This window comes from Hippopotamus amphibius, chromosome 10, assembly GCF_030028045.1.
Source record: "Hippopotamus amphibius kiboko isolate mHipAmp2 chromosome 10, mHipAmp2.hap2, whole genome shotgun sequence".
Lineage (NCBI taxonomy): Eukaryota > Metazoa > Chordata > Mammalia > Artiodactyla > Hippopotamidae > Hippopotamus > Hippopotamus amphibius.
In genome coordinates, this window is record NC_080195.1 from 114,728,285 (window position 1) to 114,747,715 (window position 19,431).

General features: G+C 51.4%; 1 protein-coding gene across 3 annotated transcripts in view; it reads right to left on the reverse strand.

Moving 5' to 3' along the window:
* WDR4 (WD repeat domain 4) overlaps window positions 1–8,165 on the reverse strand; it is a 29,877-nt gene extending 21,712 nt beyond the window's left edge. For 2 of the 3 annotated variants that reach the window (XR_009047723.1, XM_057697054.1), the window contains exons 1-3: window positions 8,053–8,165; window positions 6,339–6,404; window positions 5,053–5,196 (exon numbers count right to left, since the gene is read on the reverse strand). Coding sequence is in view for 1 of the 3 variants with exons in the window: in XM_057697054.1 (XP_057553037.1) it covers window positions 5,053–5,196; window positions 6,339–6,404; window positions 8,053–8,141 (299 nt within the window). In the remaining 2 variants the exon portion in view is untranslated. Of the gene's footprint in view, window positions 1–5,052; window positions 5,197–6,338; window positions 6,405–8,052 lie in introns of those variants that run through there. The other variant, XM_057697055.1, reaches the window with a different exon arrangement.
* Between the last annotated feature and the right edge of the window lie 11,266 nt (window positions 8,166–19,431).

The following is a 19,431-nucleotide window of genomic DNA, read 5'->3' on the forward strand; positions in this document are numbered from 1 at the left end:
ACTCTGGGCAAGATTAATCAGAATTCGCGGAGCGGCTGTAATTTAAACAAAGGGCCTGCACTGCCCAAGCAACCCAGCCGCGCAGCCTGACGGGCTTGGCAAGCAGCTGTGAGGAGCACGGCCACGGCCTTGTGGGGGGCTCCTAGGGGGCATCGGCCCAGGACAGTCCTCCGGGAACAATGGGCTTGGATCCCAGTCGCGGGCCCCCCTCCCCCCCCGCTCCACATCGCGCCCCTTTGTCCTCTGCCAGCTGCGGGCTTCCAGCTTCTCAGGCTAAGCTCGTCCGGACAACGACTCCAGGATGTGGCTTGGCTGTGCGGAGCAGGTTTGGGAGTCAGGATCCCAGGGTGTCAGGACACAGGTGGGGGGCAGGTCATGGGACAGGACCACCAGTGGGCTGGCCATGCCGCCCCAGCAGTACGAGCCCGGGGGGCACCAACCTTCAGCCTCGGCAGGGTCTGGGGCCTCAGCGCTTTCCCTGCCTCCACGGAGTCACCGGGTTCAGGGCCAGCCCATCTCCTCAGGCCCCCAGGGCGGGTGTGGCCCCCTCCTCCCTGCCAGGGACAGAGGAAGTGCCCGCTGGAGTGAGCTCTGGGCCGCTCGGGGCCCCGGCCGGTCAAACACGCATGAACTAGATGTCAGCTGTACCAGGGTGGGTGCTGTTCTGAGGAGGCCCCCTCAGATCCCAAAGGGGCCTGTGCCCCCTCCAGGGAGGCGCCCACTGGACCCGCCCACTGCATTTCATCGCCCCGGAGACAGAAGCTCACCCCGCTCTCCTTCTGCAAAAGCTTCATCAGAAAGGAAGGCACTGAGCTCGGGGTAAACGTACAGGAAGAGGCAACGAGCGGCACGTGACCCCCGAGCAGAGGCTGGCCCTGGCCCAGCCCCATGTCCCCCCTTCTCCAGCGGCCAGCGTGCAACACGACAGAGGCCCTGGAGTTTGTAATCTGGTTCCTTAACTTCAGCAAACCACTTATCTGTCTTCTACACCACCTAATGCAAGGGTCTCCTATACAAAGTTATTCCACTGATGTCAATTTAAAAGCCAAGAGCAGACAAACAAAGGCAAAAAGGCCCGGCACTGAGACCACTAAGGTCTTCGGCCCCAGGGGTTATTGGGTCTCAGGTGGAGAGAAGCCCTGATACAGGACCTTCAGGAGACAAAACAACATAGCACCTTCCCCTCAGTCCACACCCACAGGCCTCGTGGAAGAGGGACGAGGCGTGTTCACAGGAACCAGGCATCTGAACACCCGCCCTGCCCCGTGCTCAGGAGGCCTCACCTAAACTCTCTCATTCACAAGCCCGACGCCACCCCGACCCCCACCTTTCCCCCCTGCTCAGACCCTGCACAAGCCGGGACCCCTCTAGAATAGCCAGAGCCCCCCAGGAGCCCTAGGCGCCTGCCGTGCCACCCCAGCAGAGGGGCAGGAGCTCCGGTACCAGGAGCCAGGAGTGGGGCTGGCTGTGTGGATGCCCCGTGCCCACGTCCAGAGGGAATCTCCATGTACCGCGGGATGCACACGGACGGGACGGTGCGCTTGCATGCCCGCCTGCTAGCAGGCCCAGAGCTGCCACCTACAGAGCGCGTGCAGGGTCACCGCCAACGCCCCGCGCCACCAGCACGCCTGCACCCCCCACCTGCACCTGCGCTTCACTGAAGTGCTCAGTGTTGCTGCGAGGGGCCCACCCCTCGGTGAAGAATCGCCCTCATCCAAACAGAGGTCAGGCCTGTGGTCTCCCGGCCTGGGACAAGGTGATCTCTGGGGGGACGAAACAGATCCCGAGAGGAAACTGTCACAGGGGAAGGCAGGTGCCCAGGACACGAACGCCGCGTGTGCAGAGGCAGCCTGGAGGGGCACGTGGTGTCTCGCACCAGGGATCTCTGGGTGGTGAGATTCAGGGTGATCTGTTTTTGTTCCCACTTTGGCCTTCTCTGAGGTTTCCGAATTTTTATATGAACAAAAAAATTCAAGGGGGAGAACGGAAAAAACTGCTGTGGTAGGAAGCACAGTGTGCTCCAGGGGCCGGAGAGGACCCCTGAGAACCTGCCCCAGGCTTCGCGGACCTCAGCTACCCTCCCGCAGACCCCATGAGCGCAGGTCTGCACACAGGCACACCCGGACAGCAATGGACAGCTGCCAGAGGAAGAGTCTGCTGGCCGAGGCGCATCCAAAGTCTGCCGCCCCACACGCGGTGCAAGGGGACGGCAGGGTGACAGGGTGTGGATGCACGCGTGTAATACACACGCGGAAACCCAAGCTCCCCGACAGAGAACCAGATGAAAAAGGAACCACCACCCCAGCAGGAAAGCAAAGGGCACGCGAAGGCGGCCCACAAGATACACGATGCTGTTTGGGGCAAAGCTGCTCCCTCGCTCCTAACCGGGCTGGCGTGCGAGGTCCCAGCCTCCCTCTCCCACGGCCCCAAGGCCAAGGCGGGATGCGACTCAGCGCTGGGGTGGGGGGTGCTGCTCCCACACTCCGCGAAGGCAATTTGTGATCATCTCCCTCGTTTACAAATACATGTCTTCACACGTGGCAATTCATTTGTGGCAACGTTTACAGATAAATGAGAAAAATTATGTCTGTATATGATAATTCACTGAAGTGCTTTTTCAAAGAGCGAAACCAGTGAAATGCAAATGAAAACTGTCCAGCAAGAGAGAAGGTCAAGAAAACGACTGCAGATCCCCACAATGGGACTGCACGCGGTTTCCACTCTTCACAAAGTACTGACCAGCAGTGGCATCTCTACCATCGGCTCCGGTGTGCCTCCAACACGCCCTGAAGACCCCAAGTCTCCGCTGACCCGGGCCTGGCCCTGGGGTCCTCTGATCACTGCCCAGGTCCCCTCGCCAACCTGGGAGTCAGATGCAGTTTTACAACATCCTTGGAGGACATCAGAGCTCTATTATAATACAACACACTGCAAAGAGAACAGTGTGCACGTCCTCAAAGTACCCCGGTGGCTCGCGGAGGTTCCAGAAGCATGGGCAGATGGTCTTTACTTTAGCAAAAGAATTGCCACCAGATTCCTTCAGATCATTTGATTCTCATCTTTTGGGGCAAAGCCCCCTGTGAGAATCTGATGTAAGGTGCAGAGGCCCCACAGATGAACTCAGCAGTCAGGGTCAGGAAAGGGCGGTAACTAGTATTATGGGCTGAACCGTGTCCTCCAGATTCCCGTGTTGGAATCCAGCGCCCCCAGACCTCCGAACGCGGTGTGCTGGAAAGAGGGCCTTTACCGAGCTGATTCAGGTGCCACGTGGCTGCTCAGCCGGACCCTGATCCAACATGTCGGGCGTCCTTACAAGAGGAAAACTGGGCACACACAGGGATGCCCATGTGAAGAGGCAGCAAGAGGGCGGCCGTCTACAAGCCACGCCCAGGAGAAACCAATGCTGCTGACTCTCGATCTTGGACTTCAACCCCCAGGACAGCAGGGACTGAACACCTGTCGTCTGAGCTGTGGTGCTCTTCCAGCAGCCCTGGCTGACTTGCAGCCACCGCCTCCCGCCATCGCTGTTGCTGGCCTGCCCGCCCCACTCCCTACAGGTTGTGGAAACAAAACCAAGGCCACCGGCAAGGATCCCCGTGGAGGAGCTCAGGGTCAGAAACCCCCAAGTTCCCTGGTGATGATTACCCTGAATCCCAAAGACACGTGACATCGTCTGTGCTCTGCGTGACCTGCTCACGTGCCGGCTATCCTGGCAGGAGGATGCGGCCCCACGGGCCTCTCCAGTTAAGGGCGGCGGGAATTCACGACGGCAGGAAGGGCAGCACCACCGACTACCCTGTGGCTGCCCGGCAACACGCGTTTAAAGGTCATTTTGGGGCTGGAAACTGTAACTGCCTGTGGTGGGGCAGCTGGAGGGCAGGGGTGGAGGGAGAGTCCCTGTGTATCCTTCTAATTTTTGTTTTAAGCTTTTCAATCATGAGCATCTATTGCCCATCTAATACACAAAAACACGCATAAGGGAAAAGTGAAGTAGTGTTACTGGCCTTTATTTTTAACCTGACTGGAATCGCGGGCAGAGTGGGTATTCCTTGCTTTTGATGCCACCCGGAATTTGGCTTTTTATTCTTCTCTTAGAAAATAAGCTGAAATAAAAATCTTAGAGGTGTAGCCGTCCCCAGTACAGGTGTGAGTCGGCTACAGCAGGAAATTTCTTGACCTCGGCCCTTCAGTAGTGAGAACGTCATAACCGTACATGCTCATCTCTGATTATAAAGGAAAGGGCAACCCTGCAGCCTCAGGAAGGCGAGGAGGAGGGGACAGGCCCGCCTCTGCTCCACGTGGGTGTTTCCATCACTGTCAAAGAACAATGAGAACGAAGCCAGCCTGCACCCTCCTAAGGAGACAGAGAAGGTGCAGACTGGGAGAGCGTCAGAGCCAAAGGAAGTTACAGCTGCCCCCAGCCGAGTGCCAGCACACTCACCCCTCTGCTAACAAGACAAGGAAGCTCTCAGGAAGCGAGGGCTCACACACCGCAGCGCCCCTCCCTCTGCGGCAGTGACAGAGAGAGACTCAGGAGAGGAATAACAAGGACGAAGAGTGCGCACAGGACTCTGCTGGACAAGAGGACGCACCTGGCCAGTGACACCCTCTCCCATCAACGCTGAGCCCTCAGCCCTTCAGATGCTCAAGTAAGTGCATTTAAAAACCCTCCAGGTGAAAACTGTGGCCCAGGGACCTCAACTTACACATGCTGGTGTTCTCTATTTCTGCCACTGTTTGGAAGGCAGGGTGGCATAGCGGCCCAGACTCTGCAGCCAGTGACCGGGACGGGGCCCAGCCGAGCTGAGTGACTGGAGCTGCCTTCCAGTCTCCGGGGCAGGGGTGTGGGTGAGAACAAGCCTCTGCCCCACCCACGGGCCTGATACAAGGACTGAACCAGTTAACACAGTACAGCACTGGAGACAGCTCCTGCCACAGAACCAGGGCTACGGGTTAGCTTCTTACACTACCGCTATCATCACTACTGTCACGGGCATGCAAGTGTAAGCTGTGCATTCAACACGGTAACGACGCAATGTTAGCATTTCATACCTGACACTCAGACATTGCCATGGGTTTGTACGGAAAAGAATCAGACGCTTACTGTCATCAGTTAAAGCAAAATAGCTGCCAGACTTCGAGAAGGTGGACGCCAGAATCGTGTCACTCCCCTTATCCACGGGCTGTCCATCCTCCCTGAGAAAGAGAGGAGACAGGTCAGGCCTTACCTGAGCAAACGAGGCTGCGCCCCCAGGTCAGCCCTGTGCGTCTACAATGCGACCAGACACAAAATGCGATGAGGTTCACGTAGACAGAATATAAAACATATTAAGGGGACATGGAGGATTAAAGACACCCTCATCTTTTTTTTTTTTTTTTTGGCACACGGGCTTAGTTGCTCCGCGGCATGTGGGATCGTCCTGGAGCTGGGATCGAACCCGTGACCTCTGCATTGGCAGGTGGATTCTTAACCACTGCGCCACCTAGGAAGCCCAAAGACACTCTCATCTTCAAGGAGTGAAGCTAATTAAACAGAAAGGTCTCTCGGCATACAGAATCCAAAGAACACAGCTGGAGAGACCCTCAGAGATCATATGGCCCACTCCCACACGGACCTGAACTGACCCACAGCTAGAGGGAGGGATCAAATCATATTAAAAAAAAAAAAAAAAAGTGGGCCCCCAAGCCCAGTTCTTCTAAAGAAAACCACTATACAAAATGAGCACACTCTGAAAACAAACCTCTGGTTACCAGGGAGGAAAGGCGGGAGGGATAAACTAGGAGACTGGGATTGACGTACACACGCTACTATGTATAAAATAGATAACTAGTAAGGACCTACTGTACAGCACCGGGAATCTACTCAATACTCTGTAATAACCTACGTGGGAAAAGAATCTAAAAAAGAGTGGATATACATATATGTATAACTGATTCACTTTACTGTACACCCTAAACTAACACAATATTGTAAATCAACTCTACTCCAATAAAAATTTTTTTAAAAAAGACCACTCTACTTTATCTTTCAATTCGCTGAAGTTAATTTCATACACCTGCTTTCAATGCATTTAAAGTTGCACTGTGTTATTTCAAAGTGCCAATAAAATAATTATTGACAAAAACGAATTTCAAGTATTTTAAAAAGTGCTGATATTCTTAATGTCTACTCTGAAAGCTAGTTTCGCATTTCTCTCCGGAGGTGGCACCTGGTTTATCCACACAGCCGGGTAACAGAAACGAAAAATTCAGAGAATAAGACAATTTGCTTCTTAGACTTAATGGTCCCATTACTCAAACCATGAATCAGCCCTGAAGAGGCCTCCCCATCACCTCACCCTTTATGCTCTTGTGCCTTCTTTTCTGCAGCACTGCAATCATATATGAAGACGCTGTCATCGTCACTAAAAAAATAAAATAAATAACAAAAATATTTTAAAAGAAGTACTTTGTTAATTATAATGTTCATTTCTTTTTTTTTTCCTAACCTGGATCAGAAACAATTTGCATACTAAGGGTCTTATCCACAAGAAACCACCTCCATAAGACATTTCACGGAACAGTGAAGGAGCTTTATTTGCTTAACCTATTTATACTTGCCATACATAACCAGTATGGTCTGTCCACAAAAATCAGTTAAGTGAAATAAATGAGGACCAAAACTCAACAGGAAGTAATATACTGTTCTTTAATAACTCGAACCTCAGTGCAAGATGGCTATGTAAGAAGAAATTATATTAGAGGACTGGGGCGGGTAGGGTGGGGGGGACTCGAGGAGGGGGGTAGTCAAGGAAGGGAGGGAATACGGGGATATGTGTATAAAAACAGTTGATTGAACTTGATGTACCCCCCAAAAAATAATAAATAAAATAAAAAAAAAAAAAAGAAGAAATTATATTCTGAGTTTTCAGTGGGTCTTTTGTACCCAAGTTTAAAACTGCTATCACTTGTTTAGAAAAATGTCTCATCTGCCCCAGAAAAGCTCTCATGGCTGCCAAGCACTCACCAATATAGAAGCCGCCCACCTTCCCTATCAGACACTAAGCTCTCCCTCCAGTGCCTGGCACAGAGAAGACATCCTGCACAAATTTATAGCCTTTAAAGTGACTGCAGCCAAACTCTTTCCACGTGGAACACTGCAGTGCAGGAAGAGAAGCAGTCCTCCAAGTCAGAAACTGTGCCAGCCAGCAGCCACTAGGCTTCCTCAAAAGGTATGGAGGGAAGCAACCGGATGGAGTCTACTTTACCCACCTCTGTGGCCTGTGTTAGATACCTGAAGGCTCTAAAACGAAACAGCCTGAGGCAGACAACAGGTATGTGAGTAAATTTGTGAAATCTACACTTAACACCTTATTGGAGCTCTGAAACCAAACACTGAACAAAGAACAAAGAGAGTACTTTTACATTTGACAGACATGTTGTCTGTTTCAAGTACGGGAGAATGAGACCTGCCCTGGGAAAGGAAACAAGGTACCGAAACTGACCACTATTAATATGCAAGAGGCCGGGTCAATATTATTCGATCAGCAAACACTTCCTGATTTTAAAATCCCGGGAACGATAAGGAAGGGGCGTGAAATTAGAGGAAGCAAAAACGGGACCTTGTCAAGAGCCCCTAGGGAGGTGAGCGCGGTGGCTCTGGGGTACCCTCGGGCAAGGGGGTGTCAGGCAAGACCCGGAAGGGCGAGAAGGGCGGGGTCGAGGGGTGTGGGCGGGGGTGAGGGGACCCGCACCGACGCCGGGAAAGGGAGGCGAGGGAGGCCGCACCGAACGTGCTGCCCGGGGGCGAACTCCTGTCCCCAAGGGCGGCCGAGGGCTGCCTTCCCCCCCAAAGGCCAGAGAGAATCCGACCAGCGTCCCCCGGACCCGGCAGAGCCGGGAGCGTCCGGCGCCGACCCCGCAAAGGGCGCCGCAGACCCGCCGCGGAGGGCGCGGGGTCCCGGGCAGGCGGCTGGGGGAGCCCTGGGCGGGCCTCGGGGGAACGACAACGGGGCTCCCCGGGGTCACCCCGAGGCAGGCGCACGGCTCCCGCGGCAGGCCCGGACCCCTCACCTGCTCGAAGCGGGGCTGGCCAGCAGCCGGCAGCCGCCCCGCACCGCCAGCGCGCGCCCGCACAGCGACAGCCCCGCGGAACCCGCCATGCGCCCGCCCTGCGCCGCTCCCTGCCGGCGCTGGAGAGTGACGTCAAGCGTGCGCGCCGCAGTGACGTCAGGCGCCGGCGCCGCGAGGGACGCCGTCCGGGCTCGTCCGCGGCCGCGGCGACTCGGCGTCGTGCGCGGTTGGGTTTGTTCGGCGGGCGCACGCTCGCCTGCTCGGTGCTCGCCTCCTCCTCCGGGTCCGGACCCCTCTCCCGCTGCGGCCGGGCGCCTCGGCCTGCCTGGTGCCCGCTCGGCCCTCGGAGAAGCGAGGGGTCTGGGTCGCCTCCGGGCCGGGACGTGGCGTCGGAGCGGAGGCCGCGCGGAAGGGGACGCGTCCGACTCGCCCGAAGCGCGGGGCCTCTGGGCTGCGATTTTTCAGCCCGCGGTGGGGCTCTCTCGGCGTCTCCGGGCGCCCGCTGCTCGCGTGTCTCGCGTCCGCCCCTGTCCCCCGGCTGACCCCCTTCCCACACGGAAGCCGGGAAAGGGTTCCAGTCACTTCAACCCCTGCTCCACAGCCCACAAGTTCCTTCCCGTTCTCCTCAACATAGAGGCCAGATCCCGATCTCCCGCTACGGGACCGCGCGTGGTCCGGCTCCTGCCTGCTGTGCAGCCTCGTTGCCTACCGGGCCCTCTTCATCCTCAGCGCTCCAGCCACACCGCCCTTCCGGTTCATAGGCACAGCGCTCCCACTCACCACAGGACCTTAGCACATGCTGTCCCTTCCGTCTGGAATGTTCTCCGCACACCCCATCTCTTTATGTCCCTAGTTGATTCGTCACCCAGTGTCATCCCAGTGGGGTCATCACTTAAAAGGGGAACCTTTCCTGGCTTTACGTTAGTTGCATGCACAGCGCCGCGATGAATTGTTTAACGTCTGTCTCCAGACTAGAAATGCCATGGAGGCAGGGGCTGAAGCCTACTAAATTGGCAGGTCACCAGTACCCCAGCTTGCACCACAAAACCGGGTATGAAGTCAGTGCTCAGTCAATATTTGCTAAGTAAATAAATGGAACGACTAGTCGACGGTCTTAAAGGATCAGCTGTTTTTGCATTAGAGCAATTATGACAGGCGTGAGGCGTAGGAAGCTACCTGACCCAAACCCCACCTCCAGTTTGATTCAAGGATGAATGTACAGCCAGACTTAAAGCAGAATGCTTGGGAAAAGCTGGGCTTCCTTAATGGCAATGAGGTAAGAGGGGCTTTCATGGAGGCAGAAGATGGAAGAGAGTCTGTATCACAGAACAGATAACCCAGAGGGCTGGGGGGGCGGGGAAGAAGTGGCAGCAGCAAAGCAGGAGATTCACACAGAGATCATTGCAAGGGAGCTTCAATGCTGGGCAGTAACCAGAGGAAGCAGGAGCCTTCACAGTGCTTCTGAAGATGAATCTGCTATAAACAGCATTTCTTTTCAGCTAACCTAGCCGGCACAGTGGAGGTCCATACTCATGGTCTGGGGTATTTTTCAGCCATGCAGGTGAATTTATAGCTTCTCTTCCGGATGGGATAACAATATCAAGACCACAGAGATCCTAGAAGGAGCAGCCAGTCACCACCAGGCTCGCAAGCAAATTAAATTTTCTTTACGATCGTAGTTTACCTCTTATTAAATGTTCCATAACACATTCTAACAGATACAGTTAACTGTAATATGTGTATCTAAACTGACCTTGAACCTTCACTCCCTTCATGTTACAGGTTACAACCTTGAGAAATAAAGAAATAACTGCAGTTTTTTTGGAGTTGCAATATAGTTGGAGACCAAATAATAACGATTTAAGAGGAATACTGGGGACAACTACTGAAGCCCGTGCACCTAGAGCCCGTGCTCTGCAACAAGAAAAATTACAATGAGAAGCCCGCACACCTCAGCAAAGAGTAGCTCCTGCTCTCCGTAACTAGAGAAAGCCCGTGCACAGCAATGAAGTCCCAACGCAGCCAAAAATAAATAAATAAATAAATAAATTTTTTTCAAAAAGAGGAATCCTGCATGGTACCAAAGACGCAGAGCAGGTATAATGAAAATTTAAAGATCTGTACTTGACCATCAGATGTAAACAAAACAATCATTTTGATCTTTTTGAGATGATAAATCACTTGCCTCGTACTTTGAATTCTTACAGTACTTGTGCCAGCAAGACTTATTTTCCTCAAGATTTTTTTTCATCAAATTTCATAACCTACACCTTACCTTGTTAATTTTAATCAAGTCTAAATGGAAATGTTTTCAGCTTGTTTTTATCTTCACACTCTTCCTTTTGTTGTCTCACGCAGTGCTACTTAAATTTATTTTGATGTATGCTGTCTGATGCTAATGTGTGTCTACAAGGGTATTGTTTAAGTGGCTTTTATAATTGTTACTATCATACGTAAGTAAACTCTGATTTTCAGCATTAATATGATGCCTTGATATTTTACTAATTTTTTTTCACATACTACTCAAAACTCACTACTCAAATTCCAGTTCTGGATCATGTGGCTGCTTTTTTCTTAAATTTCTTAATGTGGCTAGTTAAATCATTACCAAGTTTTCACGTCTCTGAAATTTACAAAACAGTGAAGGCATATTAATCATTTACAGCTTTAATAAAAATGGAGAGCCATTTGGTTTTCTACCATCTCTCCTGGTAATTTTCTTGAAGGAGTTAGCAGTGTTATTAGTAACTGTATCCATTATCCATTGCCATAATAATGCAAAAAAAACAAAAAAATTGTTTTTATGGGGGGCCTAAAACAACAAGCATTTACTTAGCTCATGATTCTGTAGGTTGGCCGTTTGGGCTGGTCTCCATTAGGTGGCTCTTCTGGTGTTGGGGCCTTTGCTCATGTGTCTGTGGCCTGCCACCTGGTTGGAAGAGAACTAGCTGGTCTAGGATGGCCTGGGTGGCTCAGCTCTACTCCATCTGGCCTCTCATCCCCCAGAAAGGTACTAGGGCTTATCTCCATGGCAGGTACAATGGAGAAAAAGCCCACAAAACCTCATGAGATCCAGGGGTGGAGCTGGTGCACTGTTAACTTCTGACATTCTATTGGGCAAAGCAAGTCACAAGGGCAACAGGATCCCAGGGGCAGGGAAATAAATTCCCCTCCAGATGAGAGGGGCTGTGAAGTCACATTACACAGGGTCCGGATAGAGGGAGGGGTGGAGAACTGTGGCCAATTTTCAGTCAGATCTGCCACAGTCCATTCTTTCGACTCAACTGTTCATGTCTCTCCAGCTGAAGAACACTCACCTCCTCCCAATATCCCCCAAAGTGTCATCCAGTCCCGGCCTCAGGCTGAAAGTGCAGGGTCTCGTGATCTACACTAGGTTGGCTGCTGGTCCTCAGGTGTGGCTCCTCCTGGTCCAGACACCTACAGACTAGAAACGGGTTTTATGCCCCACACACCCAGCATGTGTGGCCAATGGCGAGAGAAGGAAGGATAACCACGATAGATGCTTCCATTTGAAAAGGGGAAGGATGGGATGCACAGAGCAATCGCTGGGCCACAGCAATGCTGAAATCCACTGGGAAGGCGACCACAGGGCCCAGCAATAGGAAGTGTTCGTGCATTAGGCACGTTCCACTTACTGGGAGCGTCTCCCTGAGCTGTATCTCTTCATGACTCTCGCATCTGACCTCTTGGATAGCTCTCCTTTGCCAGCATCTTTTTGTTCACTTTGGAAAATGTGCCCTTTGAGCAACTCTCTTATTAAACTCTGCCTGCCTTTAGCGAGTAAAGGGTCCAGAGGCCTTTTTTCTCTTTAAACTGTCCAGTCCCTTTAGGCCAGCAGGTGGTGCTTTGTTCACTACAACGCCTGTAAAAACTTTGTGGGGATGTCAGCTTTATGGCTGAGTAAAATATCCTTCACCTGTCCGCCCGACTCAACAAGTCAGCATCCATCCACAGACGAAAGTGCTGTTGTGGAAACTGGGATCCAGAACCATATGCCAAGGAACCCAGGCGAGTCTTGTCCACCCAGGTCTCAGGCAACAGGCATACAGACCTCCCAGCTGTGGAGCCTGCAGTAGCCCGTGGCCTCTGACCATAGCCTGGGAGCCCCTGGAAAACACTGTCTTAGACAATCACCCATAAACAAGAGCTTTTGTCGAAGTCCAGTTTCCAGCGGACGAGTTCCAGCACATAATCAGAGCAAAAAAATGCAAGTTTGGATGCAATGCACAGAGTATGAGGAACAGTCTGACATTAGCTGCATCCCTCCTGCCCTAAGGCAGCACCGCTTACGACCAAGAGAGGACATCTCAGCCCATGACTTCTCCCACAGGAGAAAGTGACAAGATACAAAGAAGATCATTATATAATTATAAAGGGATCAGTTCATCAAGAAAATATAAAACACATACACAAACACACACACACTATATATAAAGATACATAGATATAGATATAGATGTAGACAGAAATATAGATATAAAAATAGATATGGATATAGATCCATCCAGTATTGGAGCATCTAAGTATATATTTTTTAATTTTTTTAAATTATTTTTATTTTATTGGCTGCATTGGGTCTTCGTTGCTGTACACGAGCTGTCTCTAGTTGTGGCGAGTGGGGGCTGCTCTTCCTTGTGGTGCACGGCCTCCTCATTGCAGTGGCTTTGCCTGTTGTGGACCACAGGTTCTAGGCGTGCCAGTTTCAGTAGGTGCAGCACACGGGCTCAGTAGTTGTGGCACACGGGCTTAGTTGCTCCGCGGTGGGTGGGATCTTCCTGCACCAGGGCTCAAACCCGTGTCCCCTGCATTGGCAGGAGGATTCTTAGCTACTGTGCCATTAGGGAAGTCTGTACAGGCACTATATTTCTTGAAAAAAGTACACATGTAAGTGGACCCTGTGCAGTTCAAACCCTGTTGTCCCAGGGTCAACTCTGCATATATCAAGACATCACATTATACATCCTAAACTTATGCAATGTTATCAATTCTATCTCAATAAAGCTTAAGCATTTTTTCCATTAAAAAAATAAAGTCACTCATAATCTTCCTTTTGGTGTGGTTTTTGACATACGTTATGGCTTGCATTGTGTGCTCCCCGCCAGAAGATATATTAAAGTGCTAACCCCCAGGACCTCAGAATATGACCCTAGTTGGAGAGAGAGTCTTTACAGAGGTAATCAAGTTATAATGAGGTCATTAGGGTGAGCCCTAATCCAATAAGACTGATGTCCTTATAATAAGGGGAGACTTAGATACACAGACACACAGAGAAGGAAGACTCCGTGAAGACACGCAAGGAGAACACCTTGTGAAGATGGAGGCAGAGACCAGACCAATGCAGAGAAAACCAAGCAGCACAGAGGACCCTGGCCACCACAGCTAGGAGCAGGCAAGGAAGGAGTCCCCCCGGGACCTCGGGGCTGCTTGGCCCTGCTGACACCCTGATTTAGGACTCTAACCTCCAGAAAAAACTGTAAGCCAGTAAATTTCTGTTGTTTTAAGCCACCCAGCTTGTGGTCTTTCGTTAGAGAAGCCCTCTCAGGCTACTATATGTATTTTCATCTTGAGGACAGTGGTAGTCTAACCACTGAGTCCTTACTCAACGGCAGCACTCAGCTTCTCACTTAGCTGGTAGTGACCTCTGTCCATCAGAGGGTTGTAAAGTCTCCAGTAACAGCCACTTGGTGAGATGGGAGAAACACGAAGGCAGATCTTCCAAGCTGGGTGTGAGTTGTATCCTGGTTGGTCCATCCAGAAGGAGTTAGGGTAGGGTTATATATGCAGGATTCACATACACAGGACCTTGCTGGACAAACTTAGGTCAGGGTACAGGAAGACAGAGTCTCTAGTAGTGGTATTGGAATCTACAACTTTTCCATCAAACAGTGGGTATCTAAAACAATCATATCGGGACTACCCTGGCGGTCCAGTGGTTAAGACTCCGTGCTTCCACGGCAGGGGGCATGGGTTTGATCTCTGGTTGGGGAACTAAGATCCCGCAGGCTACATGGCATGGCCAAAAAATTAAAAAATAAAATAATCATACAACTTCGAAGCACCAAATGAAACAAAACATTTGTGGGGTTTTTTTTAACTCATCAAAATAAATTATGAAATATTTCTTACAAACCAAAACCACGCACATAAGAGAGCAAGTGCTCGTGTACGCCCAATATACCTTAAGAACTAACCATTACTAACAGAACTGGAGCCCCAAGGCTCCCTTCCATGGAAACCTCACTCCAGTCTCCCAACCCCCTCCAGAGGTAGTCCCTATCCGATTCCTTTGGGTGGCCTGTCCTTCTTGCTAATGAGTAGGAAACACTTTATGTATTTGGGATACTAATTCCTCACAAGTTAAATGATTTCCCAGTTTGTGGCTTCTCATTTCATTTTTTATATTACCTTTTACTAAAGAGAAATTTTAATTTTAATGTAGTTAAATAGCTTGGCATGTCCTGGACCATGGGATGTATGTGTATGTTTTACCCCAGACTCAAGAGAGAATAGGCCTTGAGGCATTTTCCCCCACCTGAGATAGACACATTTCCTGCAGCCTTTCTTTGCTAGATTTTTGTGCTAGCAGGTGGCTTTGCCCAGGTTCACCTTGTCACTGAGGGGCAGCTCTGCAAGGCTTCCTCCAGTGCCCTCCAGCCCACTCCCAAGTGTCCTCTGGGCCATTCTTGTCTCCTCTTCTCCTGATGTCAGTTAAACCAAGGCTTTGGCTTACTGAGATGGGCAAATGCTCTCAGGCAGTGCCAGCTTCTGGTGGTTTCTGGCTTCTCTGTTTTTTGGTCCCTGGAGACACACACTTCCTGTGGTCCAGAACACTCCAAACTATGAAAAACAAGATCACATTAAACCAAGATAAGAAACACTCGGGAGCGTCTGGCAGATAAAACCCAAATCCACTCTGGAGGAATGCACATTCAACCCAGGGCTTGGTAATTCCCACGGAGAAGAGCCCAGAATCACGAGCTTCCGGTACATCACTGCACAGCAAGCATGAACAGGCGCCAACAGAGACCACGGGAAACAGAACTGGCGTGAGAACGTAACTGCGAATCTGAAATTAAGCCTGTAATATCGTACCCGGCATTGCTACGTGTTTTGTAGCTCAAGGGTTTTCATCATATGTCGTGGCCACCTACTACCAGAAGTAAAATCATTAGACACGTTTTAAAACACAGTTTTAGGTACATCCAATATAACTTCAACTTTCCTTATTGTTTAATTTTTTTTATATAAAAGCTTTTAAATTTACTTTTCCTGTTTGCTGAGCAAACTATAATTATTTTATTAAAAAGGAAATCGTCTTACTAACTTAGCAAGGCATACCATGTGCGGTCATTCTAAACAATAGTTTAAAACACACTGTTACACTCCTATATATAAAATAGATAAACAAGGACCTACTGTACAGCACATGGAACTATACACAATATTTTGTAATAACCTATATGGGAAAAGAATTTACACACACACACACACACACACACACACACAGGATGAGTCAAAAATTATCCGCACTCTGGTTATATTAAAACTTCTGTTGGCCACACTGTTTTATCAGCGCTTTCTGTTCAAGGCAACTGTCTCCCCAGTCACTGCTGTGCAGGTGTGAACGTGTTACATCAGTTCATTTGTAACTGTGGTACAAGCAAAAATGGATGCCCCACTTGTGATCTGCACGAAAGAAGAGTAGCGTGCAGTGATTCCTTTTTTGTGATCTGAGGGTGTACCTGGTGCCGTTAAATTTATTGAAGACTTTGTGCGCAGTATGGAGAAAGTGTTTTGTCTCGAAGAAGGACACCTATAGTCCTGATCTTGCTCCAACGGACTTTCATCTGTTTGGTCCCTGAAAGCAGCCCTACGAGGACAGAGATTCACTTCTAATGAAGAAGTGAAGACAGAGGTGCATTCATGGCTTACAGCTCAGCCTAAAACATTTTTTAATGAGGGAATACAAAAGCTTGTTGACAGATGGACAAAGTGTACTGAAAAGCTAGAAGATTATGTCAAAATATGATGTATTTGTCTTTTCTAAAAGTTAATTAAAATAAATTCTACAGCCAGGGTGCAGATAATTTTGACTCGTATATCTGAATCATTTTGCCATGCACTTGAAACTAACACAACGTTGTAAATTCACTACAGTTTGCTTAAAAAATAAATTAGGGACTTTCCTGGTAGTTCAGCAGTAAAGAATCCGCCGCACAATGCACGGGATGCGGATTCAATCCCTAGTCAAGGAACTGAGATTCCCACGTGCCACAGGACAACTAAGCCCATGAACCACAACTACTGAGCTCGCGTGCCTCAACTCGAGAGAGACAACCAACACGCCACAACAAGAGAGAATCCCGAGTGCCACAACAAAGATCCCATGTGCTGCAACTAAGACCTGATGCAGCCTAAAAAAATATTAGAAAAACTACAGTTATTGAAAGCTTTGTTTAAAGAAAACTTGACACATGATTAAATCATATTTATTTACATAGGATAATGCCATAATTCATTTCTTTGGGGCTTACAAAGTACATATGCATTAGCCCAGGATGCAGAGCGAGGCCACACGTGTGGAATGTATGATAGTGTAGTATTTTTATTTTCCACTTTGGCCCTAACACTTTGAGTTCAGGACCCATCACTGGGTCCAAGTGATGCCCAATTATCTAGCTATCTTAAAAAGAATTTTAATGTACCCTTGGTTGGGCGGGTGATGGATTTCTAATAGTTTAGATAGAATTTTATGATTCATTAAGGAATAGACAAACATAAGTTTTTGAGGTTTTGCCTAAAAATGCTGGGTCAGCACTTGCTGGCGCTCTGGGCAGAGGTGACGGGCGCCTGCAGAAAGGCTCAGGCAGAGAATTAACTGAGGAACAACCCCCACTATCAGCAAAATCTAGTCTCCAGTTTCCCAGCTGACCGATAAATACGCTACAATCCCCTCTCCACAAATACTTGCAAACCGCCAGCCCTTTCTCTGGCCTCCGCTTGATTTTCCTATTTTCTGTGTGCCTCTTGCACTTGGCTCTATTGTTTCTGTTCCTTTCGGCCAAACGCCGTAACCTCCGCACCTGACTGCAGTGGCTTCCAAGGAGATCCTGCTCCCCCCAGGCTCAGGCCCTGGTGCCGACTAAAAACTGTCACTTGCCACCTGCCTCTATGAAGATGAGGTCACTGGCCACTGCGGCCGCTCACCTGCAACACAGCCTGAAAGGAGCTCAGGGGGGAGATTAGGAATGAGGCGCTCCGCGCTCTGGGAGAAACCGACAGAACAGGCCTTCACATAGACAGGCCTTCACGCAGATACTCTCAGGGGACGATTTTATGAGCCAAATATCTAGAAAAGCACTAAAATCATTTACGGTGACGTTTGCTCCTCCTGATGAGCAGCAAAACTCCGCCAAAATGCGTGCTTGACTGCATGCCCCCCACCCCCACTAAAATCACATACACACTGACCTTCCCCCCCCCTCGGGAGCAGTTTCTCAGAGCTATCTGAGATGCCATCTCCCGGGCTATAGTCCTCATTTTGCCCCAAATAAAACTTAACTCACAACACTTACGTTGTGCACTTTTTTTTTCAGTCGACACTGGTCTTATACACTGTTGCCACAGTTATCTTCACACTCATAATCATGTTGCTTCTTTGAAAACCATCAAGATGCCCCCCCCCCTCACTGGGGGGGTCACTTCCTCCCCAGGGCTACCCTCAACCATATGCCCCCTCCTCAAGACACTCAGGCTGGTGACCCCACCTCATTGACTCTTTTCACTCTGTTCTCGAGTCTTCAGACTCTAGCCAGATGTTTCCCTTCAGCTAACTGTGCCCTGATGATGGTGGGAGGGAACAGGGGTCTCTGGATCCCGTGAAGGAGGGTGATGTGGACTTTCCAACCCCAGATCAGGGTCCCCAAGCGGCAGCTGTGGCCTATCACCTTCAATATTGTCAGTCGCCCGTAAAGTAAGCACAACGCACAAAGACGAGCGTGAACTTGCCCCTGGAGGCAACAGAGCTAATTCTGTTTGAGCCAAGGAAGATTTTTCTACTGGCATGTTTTCTTCCTTCTCCCTGTAGGGACAGGGACTGCTTTCTCATCACCAGCCCAGGGCTTGAGTTGTCCTTGCCTCCCAGGGTAGACGGTGGCAGGTCCGTTGCATCCACTTTGCTCCAGAGTCCCCTTCGACAAGGGTCTGGGTGTTACGGAACCATTTTCACCTGCCCAGCGCGCAGGAGGCCAAACGCTGAGACGCCGAGGTCTGCAGCGGAGAAAAGGCTGATTCGTAAGGCAGCCAGCCGAGCGAGGAGATGGGAGAACAAGTCTTAAATGCACTTCCCCAAAGGTGAGGGGCTCGAGATATCTGCGGGATAGGGAAGCGGGCGGTCTTAGGCGTGCGGAAAGAAGACTGGAGGCAGGGAAAAGGTGAGGCCAGGGGTCTCCGAGCTCCACGCGTCTTCATGGGAGGCGCCTTCAAACAACTGGGGCACCTAGCATGACCTGGGGGTGGCGTTTTCCGCCCTCTGATGTCAAAGGGCATTCATCCCACACCCGGCGCAGGCCCCAGTTTTAGGGCTGGTGACCCCACCCAGCCTTAGCCGGCTGGAACCGGACAGGAGCCCACCCCAAGGTCCTGGGAAAGAGCGGAAGCCGCCGTCACGGCAGCGACCGCAGGCTGGCCGAGGGGTCGAAGGTAAATGAGGGCGGCGTGGTCCGTGGGGGCAGGCTGAAAGCAGAGGGTTCAGCGAGCTGTTCCGTCAGACAAGCTCACGGATTTCTGTCGGTGCCAGTTCCCGTCATCCTGCGGGGATGCTTCACGGGGAACCCGTTCCGCCCATGCATCTCGCGCTCGAAGGGGCCTCCAGCCGCAGCCGAGGCGGAGGGCCTCTCCGCGGCGGGGCTGAGCCGGGGGCCCGCCCCGCTCGGGTGAACGCCCGCCGGCACGCCGCGGCGCGGGCGGGCAGCGAGGGCCGGGTCCGCAGGGCGAGGCGGCGGCCGGCCGCGGACCACATCGGCCCCGCGCCCGCGCCTGACCTGGGGGGGGGGGTCTTTGCGCCGCAGGCTGTAAGCGCCCCGCTCGCCCCTGCGATCTGCTCGGCCCCAGGACGAGTGTGCTCACAGGCCAGACGAGCACCCACCGCCGCCCTCGGGGCTGCCCGGCCGGGCCGGCGGGCGCACAGGAAACTGCACCTGCCAGCCCTCGACCGGCGGCTCCCCCGGCGGCGTGGCCTCGAGGCGCCGCGCGGGGGAAAGGGAGGGGCCGGGGCGCGCGCGCAGCAGCCGGAACCCCGCCCCGCCCCGTCCCTGCCTGTGATTGGCGCCTCCGCCCAGGGGGCGGGCCCTCGGGGGG